The sequence below is a fragment of the Sinohyriopsis cumingii genome, unplaced genomic scaffold (genome assembly GCF_028554795.1).
Source record: "Sinohyriopsis cumingii isolate HCF-2022 unplaced genomic scaffold, ASM2855479v2 utg001673l, whole genome shotgun sequence".
NCBI classification, from domain to species: domain Eukaryota; kingdom Metazoa; phylum Mollusca; class Bivalvia; order Unionida; family Unionidae; genus Sinohyriopsis; species Sinohyriopsis cumingii.
In genome coordinates, this window is record NW_028316034.1 from 119,395 (window position 1) to 140,342 (window position 20,948).

Here is a 20,948-nt window from a genome sequence, read left to right on the forward strand (position 1 = left end):
AACCAAAATTTCATACAAAATGTTCAACAGAGAGTTGGACCAACTGGAAGATGGATACAAAAGCAAAAGTTTAAAAACAATGTTTAAATTCACTAAATATTTAACACCTAACCCATAACTGAAAGGGTGAAGATTGTATATAAAAATTAAACTGATGAACTAGGGGTGAAACAAATAATCGAAATATCGATGCATCAATACTTTTGCTGAAATGATACACATATCAATATAAGAGACAGAGAATCAATACAAAATGATGCTTACTGTATGCATGTTATTTTAGTCTTCAGCTGTCATGAATAATTATTAATAGTTGCCTTGTTATTCTGTAAAATTATACTCCATCTCAAACAGCATTTGCAGTCACATGCACTCATGTTTATTAGTAAAATCAAAAAAGATTATTTGAGAATACCCACTTGCCGTCTACAAGTTAACACAGAGTGACATGGTTTGTAATCTGCCCTCCCCCACTTCATGCTAATTATCTTAACCCAGTATATACTATACAATCCAAACGTGTTTCACTACATAATGAAGTACTTTACACCAATTTCACACAAAATTTCTACTTTGAATTGTATCTTGACTCCTTTGGTCGATTTGAAATCTGTGCTACTAGTGTATGAGAGATGGGGCAGATTTCAAATTGCTCAAGTTTATCACCTTGTGTAAGTTAAAAGAAATTGTAGAATAGGACTGGGTGTAGTCAATAGTTGTCCTTCTTCACTAACAAATGCAAGTACCTGTGGCTGCAGCACTCTTTTGCATCTGCAGAAAATAAAATGTGATAAATTTTGTTGGTATTCAACCTTATTCTCATGCTTAGATTTGTTCTAGATGAGATTTTCTGTGCACAAGGAAATTGCATTATTTCTGTTTTGAAGATAACATTGCAATGTCTTCAAAGTGTAACTGAGACACGAAATTGGTAATATGTTTTCAAATCACTCATGTTGTACCAAACAAAGGGAGTTAAAAGGATCCACAATTAAATGGCCTAAAGCGTTGGATAAAACTCACTGCAACCAACAGGTAGTCTGTTTGAAAGTATTGTTGTTATCTTCTCATCAGTGAGAATTGAACATAAATATATGATAACATATGGTGATCTGTAGTATGCATACTGGAAATACAACCAAGACTGTCAACATGAAAGGGCACCATACATGAAAGGGCACCACCTATCTTCCAAAGATGGAAACACCATCAAGTTCATATGTGTATCGATATGTATCGTATTGCAGGCTGTGGATCGTGAATCATATTGATACATGGCACATGTGTATTGTTTCACCCCTATGATGAACATAACATGTATATGAAAAACATTATGTGATGAGGTGGAAATTTTATTTACACAAAAACTAGCAGTTATTTTGGTGACGAAACAAACTATAATTAATACGTGTTTGTGCAGTATCAAGATTCTTATAATATTTGCATACTATTTATACACACAAACTAAAAATATTGTGCATCATATGAAGAAAAATGCCCATAATTACATAAGTATGCAACATTTCCTTGTTTATATTACAACATTTCCTTGTTTACAACATTTCCTTGTTTATATTACAACATTTCCTTGTTTATATTACAACATTTCCTTGTTTATATTACAATATTTACATGTTTATATTACATTATTTACTTGTTTATATTACAATATTTACTTTTAAAATAGTGGTCTTTCTTTTATCTGTCTCTTTACTGTTAGCGGTATTTTTTATTGATGAAGCTTCCACAGGTATGAAATGATATTCTCATGAGTCAAAATGATCTTTTTGATGGCTTATATTCCTTCATTTTGTATTCTTCAAATGCTACCTCAACTTTGTAACCTGACCAATTTAAGCAACTCTCTCATCCTTGAGTATTACGACCGTGTATTTTCTTCTGTCTGAGTGTTCTCTTAAACATGCACCTGTTGCTTGTTGTGTACATCTGAAACATATCGGTAAATATTTACAAATCATGTATAGTATTAATGCAGTTTTATTGTATAGTAAATCTTTTGAATGATGCTCTATATTTGGTGCTGATTGTTTTATAGCTACAAGAGAAGAAATCAATATTTGCATTGATATTTTTAAAATCGTATTGCAGAAAAAGACAACAGACCTTGACCATAAAAATGTGATTCTAATTGTGATAGCATTTTCTTTGACAATCTTTTTATGACTTAGATTTTTCCCTCATAAAAACAGCTCTCTAGTTAGAAAATAGAATAAAAGTAATGATGACATTTGATCCAACTTTGTAAAATGATTTTCAAGGTAATAGATATGACATTTTGATAACAGTTTCATGGATTTATCTCAAAGGCATTAAGTAATAGGACAAAATGGGGAAAAGGATGAGTTAAAGACAAAGTGACCCTCATACAGTTTTGACTGTGGTATGCAGACAGAAGTATATTTAATACAAAATAAGTCTTCCAAGGTTCATCCTTTGTTGTTCAGACAACTTTTAATTTATATTTAATACACATTTACATATTATCTTTGCCACCAGATTTGAGTCCTGCATTTGGTGTATGATAGACCCTCTGATAATTATAAATTTGGTATATGATATACCCTCTGATAATTATACAATTTATGTTCAGTCCTGCATTTGGTATATGATATACCCACTGATAATTATATAATTTATGTTCAGTCCTGAATTTGGTATTTGAGATACCCTCTGATAATTATACAATTTATATTCAGTCCTGCATTTGGTATATGATATACCCTCTGCTAATTATATATTTGGTATATGATATACCCTCTGCAAATTATACATTTGGTATATGATATACCCTCTGATAATTATACAATTTATATTCAGTCCTGCATTTGGTATATGATATACCCACTGATAATTATATAATTTATGTTCAGTCCTGAATTTGGTATTTGAGATACCCTCTGATAATTATACAATTTATATTCAGTCCTGCATTTGGTATATCATATACCCTCTGCAAATTATACATTTGGTATATGATATACCCTCTGCTAATTATACATTTGGTATATGATATACCCTCTGCTAATTATACATTTGGTATACATTTGGTATATGATATACCCTCTGATAATTATACATTTGGTATATGATATACCCACTGATAATTATATAATTTATGTTCAGTCCTGCATTTGGTATATGATATACCCACTGATAATTATATAATTTATGTTCAGTCCTGCATTTGGTATATGATATACCTGCTGATAATTATACAGTTTATGTTCAGTCCTGCATTTGGTATATGATATACCCACTGATAATTATACAATTTATGTTCAGTTCCATCCAATTTTCTCAAATGGCTTGTCAGTTACAATGCCAGTACAAAGATGAAAGAAAGCTTCAAATCTTGACCACTGATGTTACTCCTGGAGACTGCATACTAAAATATGGTATGCAACATGCCTGCATGTGGAGGCATATAGTTATATTAAGATACTTTCATTTATCTTAGATTGCTTGAAAGTAATTTGGCAGAAAGGAAAGCATTGCAGAAATTTTTAAATATTGAATGATGACTTTAAGCACTTGACTTCATTAACTTTTCTCAGAGTTTTAAAGTTATAGAGTGCAAAAAGAAAGGGGCAGTAAATGTACTTGTGCTTTTTGAAAGCCCCAAATACTATGCTGGCCATTCCTTCATTCATTTCATACAGAGGCACAGGACAATAAAATGTACCTGTTACTGAACTCACTAAAGAAAAAGATTTTAATTACATGCTGGTATTTGTTCTATGTAACCATTATAAACTACCATAAGTTAAACAATGTTTTAGCTGGAGTATGAAGTTTTATATACTGCAGTTTACATTAGAAAAGAGCCAGAGAGTCTGATTTTCTTAGTAAAACATGAATGGTTCCCTAGGACTAGACAAAATGAGTAAAAAAGTGTTAGAAGAGTTGTGTCACCTGTGTTTGATTGGAATGATAGCTAAGTTAAAATAATTGGTCCCTTATATGGTATAGCCATCAATAACTACTGAATTTAAAAAATAAAACTTATATTGATTGAATTCTGAAATTCTAAAATGTTTAAAATATTTGTGTGATTTGTCAATTTGATTAATATTATAATATTTTTGGAGAGATGAATTTCTTTAGTAGTGGTAGCCAACATGGACACTGATAAAGATGTGCTCAGCAAAGCTATGATTGGTGGTCTGGTTTGATATAAAACAATACATTCTCATTGGTCTTTTGGAAAGAAAACATGCAAAGGTCAGTTCTGTATTTAATCCATATTTGTACTTATAAAAGATTGAAATATTCTGGTCATTCCTGTTGACTGCTCACTCTGATGCCAAGGGACAGTTTTAACCACTGGTCATTCCTGTTGACTGCTCACTCCGATGCCAAGGGACAGTTTTAACCACTGGTCATTCCTGTTGACTGCTCACTCCAATGCCAAGGGACAGTTTTAACCACTGGTCATTCCTGTTGACTGCTTACTCTGATGCTAAGGGACAGTTTTAACCAATGGTCATTCCTGTTGACTGCTCACTCTGATGCCAAGGGACAGTTTTAACCACTGGTCATTCCTGTTGACTGCTTACTCCGATGCCAAGGGACAGTTTTAACCACTGGTCATTCCTGTTGACTGCTCACTCTAATGCTAAGGGACAGTTTTAACCACTGGTCATTCCTGTTGACTGCTCACTCCCATGCCAAGGGACAGTTTTAACCATTTAAAGTCTAAATAGTCTTTTCTTTTAATTACTTATTAGAGGAATATGGGTTTGACTTAGTATGAAGAAAAATGCATCTTCGTTCATGAGACGTTTGTGAATCCAGATGTAAACACTAAACACCTAGTATTGATAATTACACAAGTAATCTCATGAAAGGACTGTCATAGTACATGTTGGTGAAGAAAAATATTTTTAAAGGTGTGCGGAATGCAGTACCATTAATTTTAAAATATACAGAGATTTTATGGGTTTCCTTGCATTTACAGTGTAACTATAATGGCATTAAAAGTGAGCACAATTTTGACAATAAAACATTTCCATGCGGTATAATGAAATCTGTATAAAGCAGAGAAACCACACACTTTTCACATGATCAGAGTTCAGTTTTTGAAGTCAGAATGTGAAAAATAATTTTAAATGTTGCATGTGTTTATGGAAATATGGAGCAATATATGGGATGAAATCTTGACTCTGAGTCACACTGAAAAAGATCTGCAGTCTTAATTGTGCAGCACATTTTCTTGACAAACAACCCATTGCTGCTGGGAAACAGCAAAGGAAATTGCTTTGTCAAAACAAACAAGATAAAGAGAAAAACGTATTTTCATTGAATCATGTTATCTCTCAATAATATTAATAATAATAATAATAATGCTTTATTTATAGAGGGTGACTCATTAGTCAAGGACTATTCTCCCTTGAGGCCCTCTTAAGGAGAGTATAACAATGCACATTATATGAAGATGGCAATAATTACTGTTTATTTTAACATGTTTAGTATTAAAATACTAAATTCCATTATCTGTTAGAAACACATACATGCTCATGATATCTTTTCTTAAATACTCTAATATTTTCAGCAGATTTTACATGTAGTGGAAGCTTATTCCACAGAACTGTACCAGAATATTGAAAACTCTTTTTAAATTGCTCTGTTCTTGGTTTTGGTATTAGAAGGTTTCCATGTGATATTGATCTCAACTGGTATTGTGCTGAAAAAGGCCTGAATAAGTCTTGAAGATACTCTGGTGCAGTTCCATGTAGACATTTATATAAAAGAACTGCCTTGTGAAAATCTATCCTGTCATATATTGTGAACCATTTGAGTTCTGTAAATAATGCTTTTGAGGGATGATCAACAGATGCATCTAAAATTACAATTGCTGCTCGTTTCTGAAGTTTATAAATCCTGTCAAGCTCAGATTTGGCACAGTTTCCCCATACATTAGAACAATAATCCATTGTTGGAAGAATATATGACTTGTAGTATAGATTGCGAGTTTCCATAGGTAAATATTTCTTGATTCTGCTGAGAAGGGCAATTTTGGATGACAGTGTTTTACAAAGCTTATCAATATGGTCATTCCATAATAAATTATTATCTACAGACACACCTACAAGCTTTTCATTTTCTAATGGATGATTATTTATTGCAAGAGACAGTTTTGGGTTCCCTGACTTGTGTAGCTTTTGTGATGTCCCCAAAATCATACATTTTGTTTTACCTTCATTAATTACCATCCTATTTTGTTGTGCCCAGTTTTGGACTCTGATAAGGTCTGAGTTTAATTTCATTTAGATAACTTCAGTATCAGAACTCGATGTATACAAGGTTGCATCATCTGCAAACAAATCTGTGTTTGTGGATTCATTATTTAATGGTGATCATTGATATAGATAAGGAAGAGGAGAGGGCCCAAAACTGAGCCTTGAGGGACTCCTGAATGAATAGTGCGAGTTTGAGAGCTAATATTGCCAATGCTTACTTGTTGAGACCTTTGGTTTAGGTATGATCTAAACCAGTTTAAAGAAGGATTGTCAAACATGTAACAGTTCAACTTTTGCAGCAGAATTTCATGATCAACAAGATCAAAGGCTTTCTTGAAGTCAAGGAAAACAATCCCAGTCATATGTCCATTATCCATTTCCTTCAGCCAAAGATCAATTAATTTGGTAAGTTCTGTTTGGCACGAGTGGTACTTTCTAAATCCTGATTGAGCTTTATGAAATAGAGAGTATGTTTCGAAAAATTTATAGACCTGAATGGCTACATGCTTTTCAAATAGTTTTGACAATACAGGTAGAATTGATATTGGTCTGTAATTTCCTGGATCCTCCTTTTCTCCTTTCTTAAAGATAGGTGTAACCTTTGCACATTTCAATGTTTCTGGAAAATTACCACTCATTATACTTAAATTTATGATATGCGTTAGTGACTTTGTTATTACTGGTGCAGCAATTTTAAGAATTCGTGGACCAATACCATCCAATCCAGAGGATTTATTAATATTAACCTTAATTAGCATATCAAAAACATCAGCTTCACTAACATTAGCTATTGAAAAATAATTATCATCAGGAATTTTAGCTCTTATAAATAATAGAAGAGCATCAAGTTCAATTGGGATATTAGTCTGGTTCTGAATACTCTTACTGGAGATGCTTATGAAGAAATTGTTGAACATTTCCACGATGTCTTGTACAGATGTTGCTATATCATCATTTTGCTTAAGTCTAGGGGGAAGACAACTGTTCTTGCGTGGGTTCAGCTCTTTTAGATGCTTCCACAATGTTTTGGTACTCTTGCTTTCATTAATAGCCTGTTTATAGTAGTTCTCTTTTGCCTTATCTATCAGGTGCTTAGTTTTATTTCTCCACTTTCTATAGCTTTTCATGTCTTTTTTCTTGTGGAAATTATCTCTTAGGTGCCTAGCCTCATTGATCTCAGGGATAATCCACTTGGGTGTAATTTGGTGTTTAACCCTTTTTGTTTTAATTGAGGCATGCTTGTCTAAGGCTGCATTGAACATCTGATACCATTTGTCCAAGGCAGTGTTGACATCAGCTATAGTGCAGACTGATTGGAAAGGTTTGCAAACTAAATCATTTAAGAACATTTCCTCATCAAACTGTTTGAAGTCCCTGTATTGAATTTCAATGTGTTGGCCATTTTTAGATGATTTCGGAACATGTCTAGTTATACAGACTGGGTAGTGGTCACTCAGTGCATACACTGGTACCTTAATTTCACTTACGTTTTCAGGTTTATTAGTATAGACATGATCAATGATAGTAGCACTTTTATCCGTTACTCTAGTTGGAGTGTTAATTAATTGAGTAAAGTTGTAAGTTTCAAAGCTACTTATCCATGTTAATGGTGGAGTTTTCATATAGTCAATGTTAAAATCACCTAATATGATAATTTCTAAATCTTCCTTAAGAAATGCTTTTTGAATTTGAACCTCAAATCTATCAGTATTGTCATTGTCATTTTTTGCTCAGATTACAAGAGAAAATGTTAGTGTTGAAGAGCAAGTGAAAAATATTTAATTCAGCAAAGATTAGAAACATGCCAAATTTTAACCCTTGAAATGGTAGATTCAGCCTGTTTATACAATGAAGCAAACAATACAATAATCATGAACTGTCTCATTATTTCTCCAGGACGTGTGTCAGTCCACATCTTTTCGTAAACAAAGTGGCTTGTTTAAGTATATGTATGAAATGTCAAAACTTTAAAACTGCTTTAGTTTGCTAATCACCATTATACAGGTTTAATCACCACAAAGACATTATTGTTCAACTGATAGCTTATATCTGGATCTGTAAGAAAGTACTCACTTTGAAATGTGTCCATTTTCTAATTTTCATGTACTGTAAGTGAATAGACTCATGATATGTTGTGCATAACAGATGGGGAGTTCAAACAACAAGAGACACAACGATATAATTTTGGTGCTGTTGAGTGAGTTACTCACTCTGAGACATATGCACAGGTGTAACAAAAACAGATAACTAAAGCACAACCATTACCAACGAATGCAAAATGTGTTTCATGGAAATAGGTTTCACATGATAGAATTTTCCTCCTTGATATACACATGTTAGTGCAGTAGGGTCGGAGATGCTGAGGGTGTAATGAACAGTTAGCTGAAAATATAGATCTCTCAAGCATGAAACTTAGAGGCATCGACTAGCTCTTGGTGGCACCAACTAGCTCTTGGTGGCACTGACTAGCTCTTGGTAGCACTGACTAGCTCTTGGTGGCACTGACTAGCTCTTGGTGGCACCGACTAGCTCTTGGTGGCACTGACTAGCTCTTGGCACTGACTAGCTCTTGGTGGCACCGACTAGTTCTTGGTGGCACTCACTAGCTCTTGGTGGCACTGACTAGCTCTTGGTGGCACTGACTAGCTCTTGGTGGCACTGACTAGCTCTTGGAGGCACCGACTAGCTCTTGGTGGCACTGACTAGCTCTTGGTGGCACTGACTAGCTCTTGGCACTGACTAGCTCTTGGTGGCACTGACTAGCTCTTGGTGGCACTGACTAGCTCTTGGTGGCACCGACTAGCTCTTGGTGGCACTGACTACCTCTTGGTGGCACCGACTAGCTCTTGGTGGCACCGACTAGCTCTTGGTTGCACCTACTAGCTCTTGGTGAGGCTGAACTATTTTCACTGAGATATATCCACCTACCAATACTACTCTATATACTACTCACTAATTTTCACGAACAAAGATGAAATAAGGCTCACTTTAGTAACAACTCCACAGCTAAAGAAAACTGTCACTTAAGCATGCATTCATATTGCAATTTTCATGAAACTGGATATTACGGGCATAACAAACTAATACAAAATCAAACACACAAACAGGCAATATATATATATATATGAATGAACACATAAATATAATGGACAAAATTGTATATCTTGATTAGTGATGAATAATTAATAAACACCAAGTCATTTAAATCTTTCAATTGCCAAGACTAGCTAATAATAGAACTTTTACTATTTCAAAACTTCATGCAATTTACCTAAATGCCAAAAGCATAATTTTAAATAAATCAGCTGGATAGATCTGTTGTTGTTTCAATACATTTATTTAGGTGTAAACTATTAAAACCGTTAGCTGGTTTTAATATTAATATACATATATATAAGTACTATGATCAAAAGAAATTGATAAGACTAATGAGATGATATATACTGATATGGGAAGATGGTACAAGTCTTCAGTTTTGCAGCTAAAATAAATTCAAGTATCCTTTTTGATGTCAATGTTCCTTTCATGTACCGATGCAAACAGTTTGACTGGCATCAGACAAGGGTCACCTTGATAATATAAGGTTTTTAATTAAAATTTCACAGTGTAATCCACTTGGGAGAGTCTGATTAATCACACATCACTGTAACATGATGGCTTTGATGCAGTGTTACGGGCCATTTGTACTCAGCTCTGACTAAATTACCCAGAATAACTTAGTGTTCCTGCATGATTTTAGCAATTTCAGAATGCATTTTGTTCGTTGGAGAATCTCTTGTTATGTTTTGCAACTTTATGTGTATGACAAAGATATTAGAGCAAGATTATATTTCATATGACCATGGAATAAGACAAATATATGTGCAGTTTCACTAACATAATCTTCATATAAGCATCAGATCTAATCTTCATATAATCATCAGATATAATCTTCATATAATCATCAGATCTAATCTTCATTTAATCATCAGATCTAATCTTCATATAATCATCACATATAATCTTCATATAATCATCAGATCTAATCTTCATATAATCATCAGATCTAATCTTCTTATAATCATCAGATCTAATCTTCATATAATCATCAGATCTAATCTTCATATAATCATCAGATATAATCTTCATATAATCATCAGATCTAATCTTCATATAATCATCAGATATAATCTTCATATAATCATCAGATATAATCTTCATATAATCATCAGATATAATCTTCATATAATCATCAGATATAATCTTCATATAATCATCAGATCTAATCTTCATTTAATCTTCATATAATCAGAAGAACGGAAAAATTAATTGTACAGATGAAGCTGTCACATTTGCTTGTGGATATTAAATTTAATTAATATTTACAAATTAACCTTTTTAAATTAGCTGAATATTCAGTTAAATAAATTAATTCTATCTTGACTGAACAGTATACAGGTATATATTTAAAAGGACTTTTGAAATATATATTTGAATAATTTTGAGATAGAAATAATGGAACATATGTAAACTTAAAATGGGTCTGATAAAGGTCTGAACTTTATGCCCATTATTTACAGTTTTGAGCTTTGTGTTAACTGCAAGTGCACCACATCTAACATCTGCTACTGAGATGATACAAAATTACTCATTAGAACTATAAAGTAACCTGGATTTGTCTTAAGCTACAAGAAATGCAAAATGCTGATACATCCATATTTGGTCCAGTGAAATTTAGCATGACTAGTGTACAGCAATTGCAGCCTTGAAAACAGCTGGGTTGATAATAAACTTGTATAGTTTGGGGCCCCAAGTGGCTGAGTGGTCTAAAGCGCTCATCGTTACAAATCATTGCCATCTCACCTCAGTCTGCGTGGGATCGAGTCTCAGGTTCAGCTAATGTGGATATGTGAGAAAGCTTGCCAGTAGCTTCTTGTGGGTCGGTGGTTCTTTCCAGGGTTTTCCTCCATCATTGATACTGGCCGCCATGTATAGCCTATCTTGTGCTAAAAAATGGCATTAAACCCTACAGCAACAACAACAACTTGTATAGTTAACACAATCTGTATGTTACCTTCCCCGCCAATTAGGGAAATATGTATGATACTGTAATTATGTTTGTGCTTCAGTGGTTTTTTTAAAATAAATTTTACTGACCTAAAGATAAATATTACATGCATGTAATAGAACCTGGTAAATATTTCAACCATAAAACAAGAAGATAGAAGGAAATAAGGTAATAAAGAAGTTTAAAAAAACTAGAGAATAGAAAAAGAAATAGTTTGCATTAATAATTTTGAGATAGCATATCGATATATATTAAAAAATATTAGCATTTCTGCAATACTAAATAGGAGGACCAGTATATGCTTGTGTACTAAGAAGACTCAATCACATATTGATACATACTCATATACACATTCATGTATATATATATACAAATGCATAGATGTGCATACCTACCAGCATACACTAAAGGGTACTGCAGACACTAGCCCAATTTTGGCTAAGCATAGCAAAAATTCAGTTTCCTCGTAAGAGGTAAAACTAATGTTTGCAAAGAGCAGTTGTGAAATAAATAGTTAAATTTGGCTAAGTACACATTACTTGTTAACAAGCCACACTGAGAATACTTAGCCAAAATTTGGCTCATTTAAAGTCTGCCTGGCTCCTCCAGAAGACAGTAAAGCTAATCTATAGTTATAGATAGGGATTTGACCAGACATTAGTCAAAAGGGATTTGGCCAGACATTGGTCAAAAGGGATTTGGCCAGACATTGGTCAAAAGGGATTTGGCCAGACATTGGTCAAAAGGGATTTGGCTAGACATTGGTCAAAAGGACTACAAGATTCTCATTATGTGCATTTAGTACTTTGGGCCAGGAGATTTGAGCCCACAGCAGAGGCCTGATTTGATTAAATGGAAAAAAATCAAATGAAATTGGAAGCTGTTATAAGTAAATGTAAGTAAAATAATTGAATCTGCATTCCCATTAAAGGGGCAATATTGTATCTAAGATAAAATGTACATATCAGAAAAAAGAAAAAGGAAACAGTAATATAAAGAGCTGTATACTTCTTTTAGAATCTTTTAGTTTCAGATCATTTTTTAAAACGCCTTTCACATTTATATTTATTACAAGATTTGATTTTTAAAAAGCACATCTGCACTGAGAATCTGGTCTTTCAAGAGAGGTGGTCTCATAGCACTGGTCTTTCAAGACAGGTTTCCGAGTATTTTGTCTTAACTACTTGGAGAAGATTTAAAAACTACGATATAATATGGTCTTTTCTGGCAGTATTGAGAAAAAACTTAGTTTCAAATTGAAGTTTTGTAAATGGGCCTTGAGTTTGGCTTTAACTACCTGCTCAACTGAATTCCTTGCTGTATCTGACAATACAATGACCATCATGTTTATCATCATGGAAATTTTCGTCTACTTCAGTTCACATTGAAATAAACTTTTAACAGGTATCCATGTCCTTTTAAGGAAAAATGCTGTTTATTTAAATATCTTTAAGTTTCACAGCATAATTGCATAAAATATTAAATAACAGGAGCTTTGGTCATAGCCAGAAGGTCAAGGTCATTTGTACTTGAAATATACCTCACTTTGTTATAGGTAAAAAGTCAAAAAATACAAAAATTAAAACACCACTACTTGTGGCCATCAGGGCCATGTAAAAAGATAATAGCATATTTAATGAAGTTGGTATTGTTTTGTTTCTAATGCATAAAATATGGGAAAAGTAAATGTACGAATAAAGTAAATTCTTACTGACAATTTTTCTGTGAAAATATTCCAGAAGTTATGTCTTTTTGTCAAATTTCCTGCAGAAGGTAATGATGACTTTTGATGTCCATGGGCCCATCCATCATGGATTAAGATCAGTGTTAAATTCTTCAGATAGAGCTCAGCATTACAGGTTATAGGTAAACAATAGGCAGACTCAACAAAAATATGCAGTGGCCTTGGTTGTTTATCAATAAAAAGTTAAAAGTGAGATATTTCCAACATATATTTATAGAATTTATTGCATTACATTATTGACATTTTGTTTTATTTCTTTTACATTCAGAACCTAGCCTACATGAATGAGAAAGGCCTCCCTGATATTCCCTTTACAATAACCTGGCTACAGGGACAACACCCCAATGATAGAATGCAGGAAAAGGAAGATTACTCTGCCCCATCACAGGGCAGCCAATCTGAGGGAGTACCTCAGGTATATTTATACTTTTGAATGACCAAATCAAGAAGTTATGAACTTTTTTAGAAGCCTAGTCAGTATTCAAGTGCAGGAGAAATAGAGACTACTCCCTCCACAACAAAATCCCCAGCTGTCTTGTACCTAGTTCCTATCTGTCTCTTCTTTAGCTTCTTTCTTCGTATCACTAGAAGACCCTCATTGAAGCTAAAACTATTTTTGTTATACTTTATTGACAGTCGTATGTACTTTATTTGTGACTTAAATCGAGTTACCCTTATTCATTTCATGATAAGCAGATAATACTAAGATATATGACTGCTGAGTAGGTGCTCTCTTTCAAATGTATGGATGCCATGCCCCTTTGTCATGATTACATTAGAAAAGTATCAACAGGAATTTTTGGTCACTGCTAGTTTTATATCACCATCACTTATCTTATTATAACTTACTGTCGGTCATACAAATATTATTAGCATAATTGTTTTAAATGTAATGGGAAAAGAAGATGTTTTCCAAAAATGAAACTGAAAAAGAGACTGTTACAAAGGAGAAAAGATATTCATTTGAGAAAATTAAGTCATGCAAATACTCCACATTTACCAAATTCTTGAAGGTTGCACACTGCTAGAATCCTAAGACATGTAGGATGTAATAGTAAAAGTAAAACAATATGTAATTACACATACTTCTCTGTCAAAATTTGATAATACCCCAAAAGGCTGATTTAAAAATATTTTTTAAGTATGAAGAAAGTCCTGAAGTTTTTGTTATGGATATCTATATCATATATTATTTTATAATATAGTTTATTTAAGTCATTTGGGTTAATGACATTTATTTTTTAATTAATTATGTGGCTGGGCTATGCTATAAGAAGACTATGTGTATTATCTTTCCCCATTCATAAATCAAGGTCATTTACCAAGTTCATGTCAACAACTAATTCGGTTAAAGTACACCATGCATTAGTTGAAAGTAAGTCACATCAGCATAGCATGATCTAGGGCGTGTCCTGTCATTCATGTCGTAGTTTAGATTGGCAAAATAATCGTAAAAAGTTAGACTAAACTGTTAAGATATTTCAAGTTAAATTCATTTAAATGTTTGGGAATCTTTTCTAGTGATTCAGACTTGTTTGATATGCATTAGGTGGAGAATTAAAGTATTGAATTATTATTCTTCAGCTATATTCAGTTTTGTCAGAGTTTGAAAGGAAATTTTATTTATTTATAATTTGTTTGTTGAAATTGCAAAGTGGAAAACCATTTTGCTGGACTATTGTAAAATTATTCAAGGACTTGGATATTGAATTAATTTTGTTGGATTACATGAAACATTCAAGGACTCTAGTGACATTCAACTTTCAATGGATTACTTTGAAGTAAAACTTTTTGATATTAGAACAGTATTTCTTCAGTGTGCTAGCGCAGCACATAAGCACATTAGAACCTTCATTTTGGAATACCTTTTGATCATTACTGGCATACTGTAAAATTGATAGTACATTTAGGAAATATATGAATTCATACATACTGTAAGTTATTTTTATTTCTTTGAGTTTATTTAATTTTATATTTTAGGGAAATAAATTTATATTTTTGGAAAATTTAATGCTTGTTGGATTTTACTTCATCCAGTTACATTGTTTAAGCACATAGTATGTAACATTTGTAATGTGGATGAACACAAAAGTTGGTACAGTGTGACCCCGCTATAACACAAAAGTTGGTACAGTGTGACCCCGCTATAACACAAAAGTTGGTACAGTGTGACCCCACTATAACACAAAAGTTGGTACAGTGTGACCCCGCTATAACACAAGAGTTGGTGCAGTGTGACCCCACTATAACACAAAAGTTGGTACAGTGTGACCCCGCTATAACACAAAAGTCGGTACATGCACATGAAATTGTTTTTAATACTGCTTTTGATTATATTATGCTAAATTCATACAGTTAGGCATATTAGTTTTTTTATATTTTGTATTTAGTTTTGGTTTTGGTGGTTTTTGGCACAAGTAGGCTTTTAATTGCCAATATAATTGGAGTAAAGTGCCTTGCCCAAGGATACACTATGGTAGCTGTCCTTGGAAGATTCAGTGGTACAGTTCAAACCTGTACAGGGGCCCCGAGTGGATGAGTGGTATAAAGCGCTCAACATTCCGGATCACTGCCATCTCGCCTCTCTGTGCATGGGTTTGAGTCTCAAACTCGGCTAACATGGGTACATGAGAAAGCCTACCAGTAGCTTCTCATAGGTCAGTGGTTCTTCCTGGGGTTTTCCAGGGTTCTTCCTCCACCAGTTATACTGGCTGCCTTGTATAGCCTATCTTGTGTGAAAAATGGAGTTAAACCCTACAACAACAACAACAAACCTGTACACTTTCAGTCACATGTTTGGCATGCAAACTACTTCACTCCTGTTACATTAATTACCTTTAATGAAAGTCAGGAGGGCACATTTGGATAATGTGTGTTTGTGATGTATTTATAGTCCATTGCATACTCATGTTTTCCATCCTTTAGCCATACTATAAGCGTTACCATTCACAAAAAGGTTTGATATTTTTGTTTAACTGTATTAAGATTTATTTTGCAGGTGTCAGCTACATCAGTTCCACCTCTGCCATCAGAAGTTCGAGACTATGAGAGTATGGTGCTGATGAGGCTGCGCCAAGCAGAGGAGAGGAAACGATTAATAGCCCAGTTACAGCAGGAGGAGGAGGGCTGAAATAGAGAGTTTTTTAATAAAACTTTTACGAAATTCCTTTGTTTTCTTAGTATCACTGCTTCAATATCAATTAGTTTCACATTCTTAATTGTGGCTAATCAGGTATCAGGAAAGAACATGCAGCCACTCTGGAGTCATTACTATTACTCTCCATAGTGAAATGTTTTTGTCAGATTGTTATAATTGCTGTTATTTATTATATCAGCTGTGCCACCAGAGAAAATCTTTGACTTTTTAAAGGAATGCAGTTTTTATACAACAAAATTTAATCATGTTTTAAATGAAGGAATGCAGTTATTGTGCAACAAAGTTTAATAACGTTTTAAGGATTTTATAAGTGACACCTTTATATATTACATTTGTTTTGACTTTATGGTCTTAAACTAAGTAACAGAAAAGAGCAAAACCAATAAGTTTAATAAACTTCAACAAAAACTTTATTCTCTAAAATACAAAAGTGAAAATTAGAAAAGAAGTTAAATTATTTTGTACCAAATCCTAGGGGCCCCGAGTGGCCGAGTGGTCTAAAGCGTTCGCCATTATGGATCACTGCCATCTCACCTCTGTCTGCACCGGTTCGAGTCTCAGATTCAGCCAATGTAGATATGTGAGAAAGCATGCCAGTAGCTTCTCGTGGGTCGGTGGTTCTTTCCAGGGTTTTCCCGGGTTCTTCCTCCACCATTAATACTGGCCACCATATATGGCCTATCGTGTGCTGAAAAAATGGCGTTAAACCCCACAACAACCAACCAACAACCAACCAACCAAATCCTAAATAGTACTAAAAGTTCTATCACAATTACAAAAGTGTAGGGTGTTCAGAGTGAATTCCAGTATTGATTGTGCTGATGTGCCAGTAGTCTTGGATGAGCAGATGTGCCGACAGTCTTGATGCAGCACAATGATATACTCTAGAATGTCCTTGAGTGAATTCACAATAATCCCAAAATAATGTTTTAGTACAAAAGTTGATGAGATTTTTTTAATTCCAATGAATAATGTAGATATTTATAAGTATAACTGAACACAACTAAAAGACTGATTCCTCTGGACATGCTCAAATATGAATAATTCAGTTTATCACATCCTTTATATAAAAACCTTAGACAAAATAAGAGGACCAGGATGTGGGTCATTTTCTCATCAGATTTCTAAAGAAGGCCAGGTCTGTTTCCTTAAATTTTAACAAAATACATTATCAAGATTCATGGTGTTTATGGTTTTTCCAAGCAAAAAACCAGTATCCTTAACTCGAGGCCAAATATGTTGTTTACAAATGATTATTATCATGAAGTATAACCCACAATCATGGGCAAAAGTTTGCTGTATAATATGTTGTTTACAGAATGACAAATGTTAAGCACACAATATAAATATACATAAGACTTTATATACATTTTACAGAACTTTAACTTTTATACATTTTATATTTAATCTGGTTGTACTTAGTTTTACATTTATTTGGAAGGCTTTATCTTACTCAATTTCTGTGCAATTAAATTTTAAGTTTTTCAAAAACTGAATCTTTTGGAGGCACTACATAGCCAATTTGTGCTGATGTGCATTAAAACACTACTACATTAAAACTACATATAGGGCATGATCTTTTTAAAAATGCAAGATGTTGTTTGGCTTGAACAACATGGAATAGAGCTAGGTTTGAAGATCACAGATTAGGGTGTGATTTGAAAAACATAGGGAATGGCTTGATTTGAGGACTATAGGGAATTACTTCATTTGAAGAATACAGAGTATGGCTTGGTTTGAGTAATACAGGGTATGGCTTGGTTTGAAGAATCCAGGGTATGGCTTGGTTTGAAGAATACAGGGTATGCCCTGATTTGAAGAATATAGAGTATGGCTTGGTTTTTTGATAGAGAGTATGGCTTGGTATGTTGAATATAGAGTATGGCTTGGTTTGAAGAATACAGAGTATAGCTTGGTTTGAAGAATGCAGGGTATGGCTTTTTTTGAAGAATAGAGTATGGCTTGGTTTGAAGAATGCAGGGTATGGCTTGGTTTAAAGAATGCAGAGTATGATTTGGTTTTGAAGAATACAGAGTATAACTTGGTTTGAAGAACGCATGCATTGTTGGTTTGAAGATTGCAGGGTATGGCTTTTTTTGAAGAATACAGAGTGTGGCTTGGTTTGAAGAATGCAGGGTATGGCTTGGTTTGAAGAATACAGAGTATGGCTTGATTTGAAGAATACAGGGTATGGCTTGGTTTGAAGAATACAGGGTATGGCTTGGTTTGAAGAATACAGAGTATGGCTTGGTTTGAAGAATACAGTGCTAAATGTTACCTGCCTGTATAGATAGCAGTTGAACAATGCAATCTCCATTTCATCAAATATTTGGAACCAAATCAAGTGAATACTTCCTAACTACTTCTGCTAATACCTTACAGCAAGTTGGAAAAGTCTTCTCTTTAAAGGAAAGTATACTCAGTCTATACTTTTCCAGTTCTATCGCACTCACAATGAGAACCTTTTATAATTACAGGCACTAGTCACTAGTGCATCCTCCACATTGCTGTTGTTTTAATTTATGTAGAGGTTTTGTGTGTGCAATACAAAACTCGAATTGCTGTATATTTTCTGCTGCTGCCAGATGCATACTGGTCAGTTTTCTATACATAATTGTCATTACATCCACTTCATACTTATTATAAGTGACATTTCAATGACTTTACCTCTACAGTCAGTCTATTGGTCTTTCCTACAGATTATTTTTTACTCCAATTGATATTAAAGCATCCACTTCATAAGTATTAAGAGTGATGTTTCAATACTTTTGATGTATAGGCTGCCAAAAGCAGCAGAGGGGGTGAATAGATCTTTTGCTGAAACGTCATTTTTGAAAAATAAAGCTTCCTACGGAAATGAAAACTATAAGGTCAATAACATCAAACCGAAGCCACTAACTGATCAAAAGTTTCTCTAATTGGGTTAGTTTATTTTGTTACTTTATCATTGTTGTTAGTGTTTTTTAAAAAAGTATGCGCGTTTGTTTACCCACCGTGATGTTTCATTGAGGTCGCACCCCCTCTGCTGCTATAATTATATCAGTCTCTCATCTAAAGATTTTATCAAGCCTTATACAATATCATGATTGAGGATCATGCAAATTAATGTTATAAATCTGTGTGGGGTTAATAGTGCTTTTAAAAAGAAGTTTTTGAACTCAATCATGTCCATGTCCCCACTACACCTAGTCAGATGAATATTTTGCAAGGTATGTGTATCAGCTCCATTAAATACAACTAAAATATTACAGTTATCTCTAATCACTTTAGGTATTTGTGTATATCACTGAGTAACATAAATCACATCTGTGTTTTTATGCCTACTTCTGGAAAATATTCTAGCTGGACTTGATTGTCCAGCATCACATCATCATAAACTACTAAATTATGAATAAATCCATCGAGGTCATCTACAGATGGGGCTTAATCAATATCAGTGATAAAATTAATAATATCATGCCATCCTTGTCTAACAATTTTGCATATTCATTAAAATCTTTAAGCACTTAGTAGCTTTGCTGACCATCAACTGAAGGATCTCCTAGATGCCTAGATACAACTTATTCCATTTGATCCATCTCATTATCAGATTAAGTAATAATTGCATCTTACCAGACCCAGGTGGACCTATGATAATTGCGCTGATAGAATTTGGTAGATCTGGATGATGTTTGACTGGTTCTTGCTTTCATGTCGCTGAGAAATCAATTACATCCATATACTTATAATATGAATCTATATTGTGTTCGATGCAGAACATCCATTTTCACAAGTGGATTAACAATGATAATAACAAAAAACAGTAAACATGCACTTACATGTAAATGTATAAAATGTGGTACAAAAAAATATATATTTATTTTGTCTTGTATGAAGACAGGTGGTGATTTCGCTGCTTCATTAGGAAAATTACCAGGAACTCCATGGGCCAAATACACAAGAGAAAAACACCTTCCTGGATATAATTACTGTCATCCTGGAACTTCACTTGATATTCGACTTGATAAACAAGATCAACTAAAACCTGGTGAATATCCACTAAACGCTATTGATAAAGCATATCATATTCATGATGTAGCTTAGAAAAGTAATGAACTGCAACAAAGATATGTTGCAGATGTGAAATTGATTCACTTGTTAAGTTCTATAAAAAAAAATTTCTTTCAAAGAATCATTAGCTAAATTTTTAATAAAATCTGTGATAAAGTAAATTATTATTCGGAGCTGGTAATTAATCAACCGATTATTGAAATAATGGAATCGATTTATTATAACCCAAGAGGATATTGGAAAGGTAGAGCAGTGACTAGTGAACTCGCTGATGCAGCAAATGTTACACATTCTCTTGCTGTAAAGTGGTTAGCATGACATGCAGTATGGGAAATTATCTACCACCACCTAAAAAAATTCAGCATGCACATTTTGATGTCAACGTTCCTAATGAAGTTCGTCAAGCAGATATTTTATTTTTACCACATGATACTATCAAAATTGGTAGAAGTCAGTTAACATACAACTATGCGTTAACTATCGTTGATGTTGCAAGCAGATATAAAGAGGCAGAGACGTTATCAATTAAAACAGCAGCTGAAGTTTCATCTGCGCTTGAACGAATTTATCAGCGAGGATATGGACCACAAGGTGGTCTATAATGGCCACAACTATTACAGGTTGATCCTGACAAAGAGTTTCTTCTTTGCAGAATCGTCGTTAATGAAAAAACAACGTCGAAATTCAACG

At 33.7% G+C, this 20,948-nt stretch overlaps 1 protein-coding gene across 1 annotated transcript in view; it reads left to right on the forward strand.

The window, feature by feature from the left end:
• LOC149771761 (dnaJ homolog subfamily C member 17-like) overlaps nt 1–16,216 on the forward strand; it is a 60,479-nt gene extending 44,263 nt beyond the window's left edge. The window contains exons 9-10 of the mRNA XM_089948153.1: nt 13,320–13,466; nt 16,050–16,216. Coding sequence (XP_089804279.1) covers nt 13,320–13,466; nt 16,050–16,181 — 279 coding nt within the window. The 3' untranslated portion in view covers nt 16,182–16,216. The remainder of the gene's footprint in view (nt 1–13,319; nt 13,467–16,049) is intronic.
• The last annotated feature ends 4,732 nt before the right edge of the window (nt 16,217–20,948 follow it).